We start from the raw sequence: 13991 nt of genomic DNA, 5'->3' as shown, positions 1-13991 counted from the left end.
ACCATCTGCTTTCATTACCTACCTGTTCACTGACGTATCGGAGAGGGAAACAATGATGCTGATGACACCTTCCTTTCAAGCACATTATAGTTTGTAAAGAACAGTCATGTCCATCCCCCTACTTGCCCTCCTTCCCAGTTCTGAGAAAGTATCTTGAGTAGGATTAATTCCCAGTTACTGAGGTTCAGAGCCAAAAAAGTGAATTGCCATCTTTCTAAAGAGGACTGTAATCGTAATTTTAAAACCTCAAAAATAATAGCATCTTTTCCTCATTTGGAATTTTTTCTCCAAGAAATTCTGAGCATGCCATCCTTATGTTGTTGTTTTTTTTTCCTAAAATCTCAAATGTTACCTCTTCAGAAAGGCCTTTCCTGCTCACCTAATACTAAGAGCTAACACATTGCACTCACTCTGTACATGTTATCATTTTAAGCCCTTTCTACATATTAACTCTGTTAACCCTCAGTACAAGTCTATACAGTATTATGCTTATCATCTCCATACGATATGATGGCAGTTATTATCTCCATAGAGAAGCCAAGAAAACTGAGGCACCAAAAGGATAAATAACCTTGCCAAAATCATGGTACGAGTAATAGAGCCTAGACTTGAACTCGACCATCTGGTGCTGGAGTCTGCACACTTTACCTCTACTATATTGCCAACCTAGGGTGCCTGGGTGGACCAGCCGGTTAAGCATCTGACTTGATTTTGGCTCAGGTCATGATCTCACGATTTGTGAGTTCACGCCCTGCCGTCCCCTCCCCGCCTCATCCATCCCCATGTCGGCCCTACACTGACAGTGCGGAGCCTGCCTGGGGTTCTCTCTCTCCCCTTCTCTCTCTGCGCCTCCCCAAGTTTAAGTAAGTAAACTTAAATAAAATATACCGCCAACCTAAAGTAGGCTTCTTCCACTCCATTTTTCTTACTTACAGTACCCCTCCTTTCCCTTTTTAGCACTACTCACACACTGCAATTAGGTATTTGCTTATTTATATGTATATCATTTGTCTCCTCTGTCTCCATGAGGGGAAGGATCATATCTGTCTCATTCACATTATAAGTGCTATATAACTATTTAGTGAATAAATGAAGAAATGTATGCTTGTGGGCATCATTCATTCTGTAACACACTTAAAATTTTTTTTAAGGAGGGGCAGAGAAAGAGAGGAAGAAAGAAAGAATCCCAAGCAGACTCTGCATTGTCAGCGCAGAGCCAGATGCAGAGCTCAAACTCAAGAACTGTGAGGTCATGACCCAGCCGAAACCAAGAGTCAGATGCTTAACCAAATGAGCCACCCGGGCACTCTGCAACAAACTAAAAATTAATTTTAGGGGTGCCCAGGTGGCTCAGTCACTACTGAGCTGTCACTACAGCATGTGCCTCTTGATCTCGGAGTTGTGGGTGTGAGTCCCACATGGGGTGTAGAGATTACTTAAAAAGAAAATCTTAAAAAAAAATAATTTTACTTTGAAACAATTTCACAATTACAGAATAGTTGGAAAGAACTTCACTCGGAGATCTCATTAAAGTTTAGTCAAATGTCCCCCAAATACACTTTAGCGCAAGAAGATCCAGTCCTGGGTCACTCGAACAACAAATATTGAGCACCTGCTAGTTTTGGATTTTATAAGTCTCCTAAGTGGTCTCTCAACTGCAACAACTACCTACTACAATCTCATACAGCAACCAGAGTGATACTTTTATTTTTTGTTAAAAAAAATTTTTTAACGTTTATTTATTATTGAGAGACAGAGAGAGACAGAGCATGAGCATGGAAGGGGCAGAGAGAGGAGACACAGAATCTGAAGGAGGCTCCAGGCTCTGAGCTGTTAGCACAGAGCCTGACGCGGGGCTGGAACCCACAAACCCAGCGAGATTATTATCTGAGCCGAAGTCAGACGCTCAACCAACTGAGCCACCCAGGCACCCCAGAGAGTGATCCTTTTAAAATGAGTTATACATGTTACTCCTCTGCTCGAAACCCTGCAGTAACTCCCTATTAGATTAAAAGTAAAACCGTTCTTTTCTCTCATCTCCTCTCCTCTTGCTCCAACCACACTAATCTTCCCATTTCCAAAATTCCATCCAGATATGCTTCCACCTTAAGTTCTCTGTGCCAACCTCTTCCCTATAATTGCCCTCAAGTGTCTGACTGGCTAACTCCCCTACCTCTGGTGGTTCTTAGAAATACATCACCCCATCTCCCTATACTGCTCCCCCACCCCGGCCCTTATCACTTTCTAAAATGCTGTAGTCATTTATTATGTTGTTTATGTTCTGTCTCCTCTTCTAGAATGTACTTACAGACAGAGGATAGAGATCTTTGTCTATTTTGCTTGCTCAATATCCTAAATGCCTACAACAGTACCTGGCATGCAGTTGGTGTTCAACAAATAGCTGTTAAATGAACAATTGTTGGTTATACTAAGTGCCAGGTTCTGTTTTTTGCACTGGGAGTAGAACAGAAGACTCCCTGCCATCATCAGACTCATACTGAAGCATACTTAAACCAGTTAGACCTATGTTCCAACCTCGGCTCCTATGCCTAGTTCCTGTGTGTTTGGGGCAAGTTACTTAACCTCTCTGAACCTTGGTTTCCTATCAACTGTTATGAAAATTAAACGGAAAAACAGCATTTATATATCATTTACCATCAGAAACGCTTAATCACTGTTTCCTTTTCTCCAAGGCTGCAAGATTGGTAGCCTGATGTCCCTGACAGGCTTAGACGAGGTTTTCACGAGGACTTGGATAAGTACAAACAGGTTATTATGGCGAGGCTTACCCAATTTTTAAGATGTTTTGGTGACAGAATGCTTAAAAGGGTCGAACCGAGAAACCAAGGAATGGCTAGAGTCACCTACTTTGTCTTTTTGCATCGGAAAAGCCTCTCTGGGCCGATAGAAGTGAAAGTCTAAAGGAAGGGAAGGGGAGTAAAAGTGAAGTAGCGGGCCACTACTAAAAACTACAAATCCCAGAACCCCAGGCTGCAGACAACTACGGGTCCCAGTAGGTTTCACGGGCTGAACTGGGGTTCGCCTCTAGGAACCTGCAGCCTGGGTTCAGCTGAAGAGAGCGTATGCCGTGCGGAGGTAGCGGGGAGAATCGGGTCAAGCTTTACGCCGCTGCGCAGACGCCGCACACGGGCCGGACGTGACGTAGGAAAAGTTCCGGCTTCGGCCTCCGCCGCTGCCGCCGCCGCCGCTACTACTGCCGCCGCCGCTGCCGCCGTCGCCGTCGGGGCTTGTTATTTCTAAAATGGCGCCCCTAGACTTGGACAAGTATGTGGAGATAGCGCGGCTGTGCAAGTACCTCCCGGAGAACGACCTGAAGGTGAGTCCAGCCGCGGCGGGAGCGCTGCTTGCGGGCTCGCCCCTTCCGGCAGTGGGGCTCCCGCCGGCCCGCCCTTCCTCTCTCCGCGGGACCCCCGCCGGCATCCCGTCCGGTCCCGTTCCGGTGGAGGGCCTATTGCGGGGCGAAGCGACCGGGTCAGACCAGGCGTCACGCGGAGAGCGGGAGGGAGCCCAAGTCCCCCAAATGCTGTCCTAGTTTCCTTGGAGGGGATCCCGAGGGATGTCGCGGCCTCTGCCCCAGGGTTGCCCCTCTTGGCCTTCGGACTACCCCAGGGCTCGGAGCCCTGACAGCTTTGCTTGGAGGACTCCTCTCCTCTCTCCCCGACCCCGGTCTCCCGGAGGCCGACCGAGTCCCAGCGGACAGTGCCCTCGGGATGGGGTCATCCCTCAGAAGTGGTGACAGGAGCGTGGGGTGGCCGGCGTCTGACAGGAGATGCCACCGGCTCCCGGAACGCGACCCCAGTGTGTTCAGGTCTCGGCGGAATGAGAAGACGGTGGGCCAGGGCGGTCGGGTAGCGATGTCAGAGAACGCCAGGTCTTCCCTCTTTCCATACCCCGCGTCCCAATTGCTTGGTAGGAGCGTTGCTTTCCTTCTACTAATTCAGATATGAACCCCTTTTCCAGTAGGTTGTTGAGCTGATTTCAGTGTGTAAAGTAGTAGGCCTTCCATGCAAATACTTTTCTGTTCCTTAAGTTGTTTCCTCATAATCCCTCCTTAACTCAAGATTTCATTTTCTTGGTTTCCAAAAGGAGACGAGTCGTTCCTTGCTACTGCTTAGTCCGAGTAACAACAGTGCATGTATGTGTGGGGTATACTGCTTTTCTGACAAGTGTTCCCATGCGCTTGTTAAAACCGGTGCTTAGATGTCGGACAGTGTTTAGCGGTGAGTCCTAGTCCCCGTTTTACGTGTTCAGTTAACTTTGATTTGCTGTGTAGTAAGTGGGTAAACTGTTGATGGTTTTGAGTCCTTTTTTTTTTTTTTCCTTTCATCTGTGGATTTAAAGCAATTTATCTTTGTAAATTCTTTCTCTTAAGGAAGATACTACTGTTTTTTTTTTTTCTTTTGCTCTGTTGATACAGGAAGTTGATATTTAACATCAGTCAACAAGTATGCAAAATGTTTAAGGTCACATCAGCTCTGGTGGATGTAAGTTAAGTGTACTTGTTGATTACATGTGCTGTATGATGGGGGAGCCATTCGTGTGCATTTTCCCCTTTTTAATAGGATAATTTGATTAAAACGAGGACAAAGCCGGTACTAGAAATGTAGCTTTTATTTATGTTCATCTGAGTCTTTCAGACATGAGTTTTGTAGCTTCCTTCTGTTAGATGCTTTTTTAAGGAAGTGAGGATACAACCAACATTGGGACCTAATTAGTGGAAAACTAACCACATGTCTTGTGGTAGCGTTGTTAATTCCATAGATGAAGTTGATTTTTTCATACCAGTGATTTGATGTGGACTTTTTTGTTCTTTAGCGCATATAAAGCTGTTTTAAGCTTTGTGTTTATAATTAATAAAACGTTGCTTATTACAATATGTCTTGATATTAATTTGAGATTGGCTGTTGAAATTATTTGAAAGATGATCAGTTGGATTTTCTTTAGGTAAACTTTTAGTTTGATAAACATTGGATTTCCTTCCCATCTTAAGGAAATATAGATATCAAACCATTTCATTTCTCTTTGCAACACTATTGGACTGTGCTTAGTATGTATCTGTTTCTTAATAAACAATTTTTTTTTTAAACCTTCTGGGCAACTACTGGGAAGAGAGAATTCTGAATTTTTCTCTGTAAGTGGAGGCTTTTCTTCTTTGTCTTGGAAATGGTTTGATCAGATTAATGTACTTGTGCTGTTCCTGTCTGGAGTATTTTTAAAGAAATTTAATTTTGTTTCTATTTCTTGGCATGAATTAGAAACTAAAATTAGACAAGCCAAGAAAGTATTTCAGGAGTACCTTTTCTGAGGCTTTAGAGCCAAAATAAAAGATTGTGTCAGAGGAAAAAAACAAACCATTGGGGCTACTTAATGGTTTGTTCTGGTAGAAAAGACAGCAGTTCACCTGTATTTTCAAATTGATTAGAAGTTGGAGGCACTAAATAAAATAATAAATGCATAGGATGTTTTAGATCTAATTATGATTTCTCTGTATCTGAATTGGAAGTGGTCAGATCATTAGTACTGGATTGAATGTACAAAGTTGTTTTGTAAGAATAAAGATGAAATATATGAAAGTGAGTGGGCCAAAACATAACCTTTCTTAAAAAAGAGCTCATGTGGTTCTCATCTACAATAAAGATTTCAGAGAGGATCGTAGGAGATACAGATTCCATATCTGGCCAAGTGGAAGAATGAATGATAAAGGCAGGTTTACTGAATACTGAAGAATTTTGGGGAGTAGGGATTTTATAGTTTGTAGATTGATCTTTTGAACGGTTCTTAAAGATGACATGCAAGTAAAGAAATTGCACAAGGAACTGTGCAATTCCATAATAACCACTTTTGTGAATTAATAGTTAATGTAATCTTTTTGGAACTCATTTTTGTGTTTAGTTTGAGCCATCTCTGAGTTTTTCATATAAGGCTCCTGGGTCTGCAAAGTTGTATCTTTATTTGAAATGCTTCCATAAAGCTTCAAAAAATTCTGCCTGGATTTTTGCTGAGGTTTTGCACCTCCTCATTTCAAACTCTGATTTTATAGATTCTCATCATAAACAGTATGCAACCCATTAGTTTAGTCACTCATCTTAGTGCTTGTGTTATTGATCATTCTGTTTACCTGAGTGGTTTTTCATTGTATCTTTTTCAAGTAAGGAAAATCAAACCCAATGCGGCAGATAAGAATATATTATGGCTTTGTATAGGGCTAGAAGAGTGTCTTCAAGACCCTCTCTGATAATATCTGCCATTTTGTTTATCTTTTTGGCCACAGAATCAGTCTTCTATGGCTTATGAAAATAGTCTACAACAGTGCTGTCTGGTAGAAATAAAATGGTCAGAAACATGAGCCTCGAAAGGTCAAATTTTAAAAAAATAGAAGGGAATAGTTGAAATTAATCTTTTTTTTTTTAAGTTTATTTATTTATTTTGAGAGAGTGAGCAGGGGAGGGGCAGAGAGGGAGAGAAAGAATCCCAAGCAGGCTCTGCACTGCCAGTGCAGAGCCCATCGCAGGGCTCGATTGACAAACTGTAAGATCATGACCTGAGCCAAAATCAAGAGTTGGATGCTCAACCGACTCCCCAGGTACCCCCCTTTTTTTTATCTTAGTAATATTTTATTTAACCCAATTTCAACATGTAATCAGTATAGAATTATTAATTTAATATTTTATCCTTTTTGGGGTACTGTCTATGAAATATGTATATTTTACATTTATGACACATCGACATTTGGACTAATGGCATGTAGCTGTAGATGTCCTATGGAACAGTGCATGTCTCTAATGACTCCCTAGTCCCTTTTCTACAATTTCAGAGCTAAGAGTAAATCAGAGTTCTTCTAGTTCTGTACCCTTCTTACTTTACTGAGGGGTACTGAGCTCCACAGAGTTTATGATCTGCCTAAGGATGTACACCTAATCAACGAACTAGGTTGGAAAGCCTCCCTATTCAGAGCTCTTTCTGATGAGTTAATAGCTTTTTTAGGATGACAAATAGTATGCTTTTCTAGGTACATCTTCCACTTTACTCTCCTTTTTACTTCCCATTCTAAGCACATTGGACTGCTCTCTTCTGACAACATGCTCTGTACTTTCCTCCTCCTTTGCTTCTGCTCAGTCTGTTTCTATCACCTATTTTTAAATACTTACAACACAAATATTAAATCATTTAATACTCTATGAGTTATGTATAATATTTGCTCCATTTTGTAGACAGGTAATTGAAGCACAGACAGGTTAAGTAACTTTCCAAAGTTACAAAGCTGGGAAGTAGGTGGAGGAGCTAGGATTCAAACCTAGGCAGTCTGGGTCCAGGGTTCACATCTATAACTATCACTTATATTTCCTCTGTACAGTACCCCCCTTGCCCCTTTTGGGCTCTAGCTCAGATGCCACTTTCTCTATGCAGAGCTCCTGGATTCTACAGTCAGAATTATTAGCAATGATTAGAATGTACATCGCTGCTTACAGTTTTCAGGGTACCTTCATGTTTATTCTATCATTTACACAGTTGTGTAAGGCAGAACAAATATCAGAGCCAAGACTTGATGAGGTTTAAGTGGGTTTTGCTATAGTGACTCAGCGGAGTATATACCTGAATTTATTTGCTCTTAAAAATTCCCGTTTTTGGGGGCGCCTGGGTGGCTTAGTCAGTTAAACATCTGACTTCAGCTCAGGTCATGATCTCGCAGTTCGTGGGTTCAAGCCCTGTTTTGGTCTCTGTGCCTAGAGCCTGCTTCGGATTCTGTCTCCTTCTCTCTGTCTTCCCCTCCCCCGCTTGCACGCTGTATGTGTGTCTCTCTCAAGAATAAATTACCATAAAATTTTTTTTAGAAATCCCGTTTGTTTGTTTTTTCCTGCACTGACCTTTGCCACATAGCACCATATTGTTCCACTTTACCACTCTGTCTTCTGTGGTAGCAGATATGTCAGTCTCTACTAGACTGCAAAGCTTCTATTTCTTCTTCTTCTTCTTCTTCTTCTTCTTCTTCTTCTTCTTCTTCTTCTTCTTCTTCTTCTTTAAATTAGAGAAAGTGCAAGCAGGGGAGAGGGGCAGAGGGAGAGAGAATCTTAAGCAGACTCCACACTCAGCGTGGGGCCTGATGTGGATCTTGATCCCATGACCCTGGGATCGTGACCTGAGCCGAAATCAAGAGTTGAACACTCAACTGAGCCATCCAGGTGCCCCTAGACTACAAGTTTCTTGAGGGCCAGGATCACGTATGTTTATTTTTGTATTCTCCATAGTCTTAGAGAACACTGCATTGTATGTGATAGACAGGTAGTTAAGGTTCGTTGAATTTAGTTGTATACTGGTTTTTGGGGGCGCCTGGGTGGCTCAGTTGGTTAAGCGTCCAGCTCTTGATTTCGGCTCAGGTCATGATCTCGTAGTTTGTGAGTTCAAGCCCCGCATCAGGCTCTGTGCTGAGAGCACGGAGCCTGCTTAGGATTCTCTCTCTCCTTCTCTCTCTGCCCTTCCCCTGCTTGTGCGTGTGTTCTTTCTTTCAAAATAAATAGACTTAAAAATAAAGTAAAGTATAGGGGTACCTGGGTGGCTCAGTCAGTTAAGCGTCTGACTTCAGCTCAGGTCATGATCTCGTCGTGTTCGTGAGTTCAAGCCACGCATCGGGCTCTGTGCTGACAGCTCAGAGCCTGGAGCCTGCTTCAGATTCTGTCTCCATCTCTCCCTCTGCCTGCCCTCCCCCCCACATTCTCTCTCTCTCTCTCTCAAAAATAAACATTAAAAAATTTTTTTTAATGTAATTTTATACCATTTTACAAACACATTTCTTCAGATGTCTCCTTTTGTCAAGTACTGTTCCCTATGGGTGCTAGAGATAGAATCTGATACTTCTCTCTACCTTTGAGGGGCTCTCAATATAGTAAAAGAAATAGATAAACAAATGATTATTGCATGGTGTGTTAGGTGATATAATAGAGGGCTGTTCACGATATTGAGGAACATATATTAAAAGCAGCATCTAACTGGAGCCAGAGATGATTTCACACAGAAGGAACAATGAGAGGATGAGCAGAGTTTGTTCAGGTAGACAAAACAGGAAGGAAAGAATGTTCACGCAGAATAAATACCATATGCAGTGGTATAGCTTAATCTGAAAGAACATGACCAGTTCAGGGAACTTCTAGTGGTTTGGTTGGCTGGAGATGGTGCTTGGAAGGCAGGCAGAGGCCAAATCATGGAAGATTAGGCTGATAAACTTGGATTTTTATCTTTTAGGTGGTATATGTATAAACACTTTGAAATGCTTTTATATTTTAGGGGAAAACAAATCATACTGTGACTTTGGGATGTTGTTTAAAATATAGCTAACTAAAAAGAAAAGTAGATTCAAAGAAAACTGTTACAGGAATGCACTGTGTTATAGTGTATACAACATACACTGTTGTATGTGGTGGGAATATGACAAAAATCATGAAGATGTTACCTGAATAGAGTTTTGGAAACACTGCCATAGACAGAGGAGTACCTTTGAGAGATTTTTAAGGAGGACTGTGACAGTAGGTTTTAGAAATCGGGGCGCCTAGGTGGCTCAGTCGGTTAAGCGTCTGACTTCAGCTCAGGTCACGATCTTGTGGTCCATGAGTTCGAGCCCCGCGTCGGGCTCTGGGCTGATGGCTCAGAGCCTGGAGCCTGCTTCCGATTCTGTGTCTCCCTCTCTCTCTCTGCCCCTCCCCCGTTCATGCTCTGTCTCTCTCTGTCTCAAAAATAAATAAAAACAGTAAAAAAAAAAAAAAAAATTAAAAAAAGAAAAGAAATAGTCTGGCAGCATTTGTAGACCATTGTTTGGAATGGGACAAAAATGTCACAGAAGCAGTAGGCCGAATGACAGGAGATTTTGACATAAGACAGTGACAAGAGATTGTGTTTAAAAGGAGATGGGAGCGCCTGGTTGTCTCAGTCAGAAGAGCATGCGACTCTGACATGTGGGTAGTAAATTCAAGCCCATGTTGGGTTTAGAGATTACTAAAACAAAATAAACTTAAAAAAAACCACAACTAAATAAAAGGAGATGAAGAAGGTATAGTAGGACCTGTTGACAGGTTAGGCCTAGGTTACGAGAAAGAGAGGAGTTCAACGTAACCTCAGTTTCTGGCATAGATTACTTAGTAAATACTGAAACTAGATTAAGGAATGTAAGGGAGTTTGGTTTGGGCCATACTGAGTTTGAGATGCTGCCAAGTCAAGACATCGAGGTAGAGATGGCCAGAAGACTGTTAGATACACAGGCTGGTTAGGTAACAAATATTTATTGATTGTCAAATGTGTTTTCAGACACTAATAGTTCTAATAGTTTTAACTCAAGAGAAAAGTCTAAACCAGTGGTTCTGAACTGGGGGTGATTTTGCCCCTGAGAAGATATGTGGCAGTGTCTGGAGACGTTTTTGATAGTCACAGCTAGGGAGTTACTGTGGGTATCTAGGGGGTATAGAGGCTAGAGATGGTGCTAAATATCTTATAATGCACAGGACAGCAGCCCCTCACAACAAAGAATTATCCATAGTGCCATGGCTAAGAAACTTTGGTTTAGGTTGAAGGTACAGATACTCTCTTCTGCATTGTAAAGGTGTGAATGTTCTTGTCATTTTGGATTCCAGCTCCTCATTCCCAGTGGTTTGTAGAAGTTCTATACAAAGGCTATATAAAAAATAATTTTAGATAGATTTTTGTTTCTTAAGCCAAGAGATTTTATAAATACCAGTATGTTAAAGGAAATAGTATGCTTTAGCTAACAAGAGCAGCTGAACATAGAATTATAAAATTTAAAGCCCAGTGTTTTAAATTTGAGGGGCAAGAGGGAACAGGAAGATAGGAGCAGAGAACAGAATGGAACCTGGACTATCTTGAGGGAAAGGTAGAGAAGGGAAATAGGTTCATCTAAGAAGGGGGCTATGAGCCCCTACTTGTCCAAGGATTGGGAATTCATTGGGCACTGTGGGGAGAGATGGGTGTAGTTTGCCCTAAGATTGGGGAAGATTGAGAATCCTGCCTCAGTGACTGTTTTGGAGCAATAAGAGAAACCACACTGCATACAAACTGAGCAGTAGAACAAAGCTGTAAAGGGCTTTGGAAGAAAAGGTCGTGTGTCTTCCCCATGGCAAGGGTACACTCCTTGAGGCCACTGTGTGTGTAGTTGGCTGACTCACGTAGAGTTTGTACTGAGATTTCATAGACTTCTTACTTTGTATGTGTTTGGTTTGAACTTGTAAGCTACTGCTGAACTGGAGAGATGAGAGGAAATAGCTTTGGCTTAGAGATTCAGCTCTTTAAGCCCTCATTTGGAACCACAGAAGTGTCAGTGACAAGAGGCAGCTGTTATTTTACTCCAGGTAGTGTGCCTGGCCTTGGGTTGAAGATGCTGCCTAAGTAGTTTACATGTGTTCCCTAGACACTCACCAGCTTTTAAGATTGGCAAGGTTTCACAGTAATGTTCTTGAGTTTATGGTCTTCTGTCACTTTCAGATGAGCCCTGAGGGGTATGGGCCGGTCACTACGGGTGGCTTGCAGTTAAGGGGGCATTATGGGGTAAGAGAGCCAGACATATGTGGGTGCAAATTCTGGCACATTCAACATGGGAATCATGGAGTCCCTCAGGAATCTGTGCTGTCATTAGTTTCAAAATGTTAATGATATCTTACCTTGTTCCCAAAAGGATATAGAATGGCTTATGAAGGTACATTCAATATAGCAAGGTAAGTTACATTTAGAATAAGTAAGAAAAATGAGACAAAGAATGTAAAGATAGGAAACCAAGATGGAGCCAGTGGTAAAAGTAAGAATTGTATACAAAATAAAAGCTGTGATGACTAGATTACTTCTTTGAGATGAAGTCCTACGTTTTCTAGGAGTCTACTGAAAGATAGAAACTGATCAGTTAAAAAATTCACCAAAGATTTGTCTTTGTCTCAAAGGTGATAAACACAATCTTCTCAGGGAAATCACACCTATCCCTGATAGAGGGAGCAAAGAGACATTCCTCCATTGGGTTCTCCTTGAAAGTAACTGTTTAATAATAGCATCCTATGCACCTTGTTTATAGTCTACACAGTGACCAGCTCTGTTTCCTAGAATGTCCCTTACCACAGCTGTATGGCATGACGTTAGAGTATAAATTTGGGAGGTACGCCTGGGTGGCTCAGTTGGTTAAGCATCCGACTCTTGATCTCAGCTCATGTCTCCATCTCAGGGTCATGAGTTCAGGCCCTGCATTTTGGGATCCACATCAGGTGTGGAGCCTACTAAAAAAATAATAATAAATAAATAAAATATATATGTATATCTATATCTATCTATCTATCTATCTATATAGAGAGAGTGTTGTAATTTGGGAAAAAGCAATTGGGAAAGGAGGGTAGTATAATGCAGAGTGAGGACAGGCCTCCCTGAAGGACAGATTGGCTTAATTCAGGATGGAGTTTGTAGTAGGTTTGTAGGTTTGTTTGGGTAACATTTTAGTAACTGATCTTCAAAGGGATGTACACAGTGGAGCCTCCAAATTTACAAGTAACTAACAGTTTCGTGAGTGGGCAAGTAGCCTGATCAACATGGTAGGAAATAGAGAACTTTTCCAGAGATGCATTATGGAGAGAAGAATGGGAGGTAGCTTCTTTGGCAGCTTGTGTCAGAGGATGTATTGGGGGAAACATTGAAACTCCTGGTATGGGTTCCGACCTTCACAGATGGAAGTTTGACCTTTTCTTAAAAGGTGTAAAATCCAGAAGGGAGTGTGAATGAGGCAAATGCCTGAAAAGATGCAGGCCTCATGGGCAACACATAGAAAACTCTGCTCAGTCTTATACAGATCAGCAAAGTACTTCTATAAATACATTGGTGAAATTCTCTTTGAGAAGGTTTGGTGAGTGTACCTGAAAAAATAGTATAAATATTAATTAGACAAGGCATTATATCTAAATAAGGTGGGTAAGGTCCCAAGATAGGTACTTTATGCCCCCCCCCCCCCCAAGATAGGTACTTTAAAACATCACTGTAGGGGTGCCTGGTGGCTCAGTCAGTTAAGTGTCTGACTTCAGCTCAGGTCATGATCTCACAGTTTATGAGTTCTAGCCCCATACTGGACTCTGTGCAGAGCCTGGAGCTTGCTTTGGATTCTGTCTGCCTCTCTTTCTGCCCCTCCCCTGCTCACGCTCTGTCTGTCTGTCTGTCTCAAAAATAAACATTAAAAAAAATTAAAAATCATTATATTCTCTTATTTAAAAAAATTGTATAATATCAGAAAAAACATTTCAGAAATGTTTGAAATTGGAAGAGCAGCCATCTCTATAAGGAGTGATTTTAAGTGGTTTTCATCAAGATGGTTATTATTATTATTAATGTTTACTTTTGAGAGAGAGAGAGTGCATGCATACACATTGGGAAGGGGCACAGAAAGAGGGAGAGGGAGAATCCCAAGCACGCTCCACATTGTCAGCACGGAGCCTGACGCGGGCTTGATCTCACAAACTGTGAGATCATGACCTGAGCCAAAATCAAGAGTCAGATGCTCATGTGACTGAGCCACTCAGGTACCCCTAATTATTATTATTATTTTTTTACAGTAACAGGTTATGTATATACATACAGATGTATATATATATATATATATATATATATATATATAATAGACTTATTGAGGAGTAATTTATATCATAAAATTTAATTTATTTGTAAAAGTTTTTAAATTTTTTAAATATTTTATTTTTAAGATTATTTCTTTATAAAGATGTTATTAAAATTTTTTTAATGTTTATTTTAGAAGGAGAGACAGAGTGTGAGTGGGGGAGGGGCAGACAGAGCCAGAGGCACAGAATCTGAAGGAGGCTCCAGGCTCCAAGCTGTCAGCATAGAGCCTGCTCAGAGCCCGACATGGGACTCGAACTCATGAGCCGTGAGATCATGACCTGAGCTGAAGTAGGATGATTAACTGACTGAGCCACCTAGGTGTCCCTATAAAG

At 41.6% G+C, this 13991-nt stretch overlaps 2 protein-coding genes across 3 annotated transcripts in view; one reads left to right on the top strand and one right to left on the bottom strand.

The window, feature by feature from the left end:
- The window catches only part of RABEPK (Rab9 effector protein with kelch motifs), a 31546-nt gene extending 28502 nt beyond the window's left edge, over positions 1 to 3044 (bottom strand). Inside the window, exon 1 of one of the 2 annotated variants that reach the window (XM_006939461.5) lies at positions 2790 to 3044. The gene's annotated coding sequence lies outside the window, so the exon portion shown is untranslated. The remainder of the gene's footprint in view (positions 1 to 2789) is intronic. The other variant, XM_019816515.3, reaches the window with a different exon arrangement.
- Positions 3045 to 3144: 100 nt separating this feature from the next.
- The window catches only part of PPP6C (protein phosphatase 6 catalytic subunit), a 35313-nt gene continuing 24466 nt past the window's right edge, over positions 3145 to 13991 (top strand). Inside the window, exon 1 of the mRNA XM_003995865.6 lies at positions 3145 to 3337. Within this exon, the coding sequence (XP_003995914.1) occupies positions 3263 to 3337 (75 nt within the window). The 5' untranslated portion in view covers positions 3145 to 3262. The remainder of the gene's footprint in view (positions 3338 to 13991) is intronic.

The sequence above is a fragment of the Felis catus genome, chromosome D4 (assembly GCF_018350175.1).
Source record: "Felis catus isolate Fca126 chromosome D4, F.catus_Fca126_mat1.0, whole genome shotgun sequence".
NCBI lineage: Eukaryota > Metazoa > Chordata > Mammalia > Carnivora > Felidae > Felis > Felis catus.
This window is presented reverse-complemented; position numbering and strand designations above follow the sequence as displayed.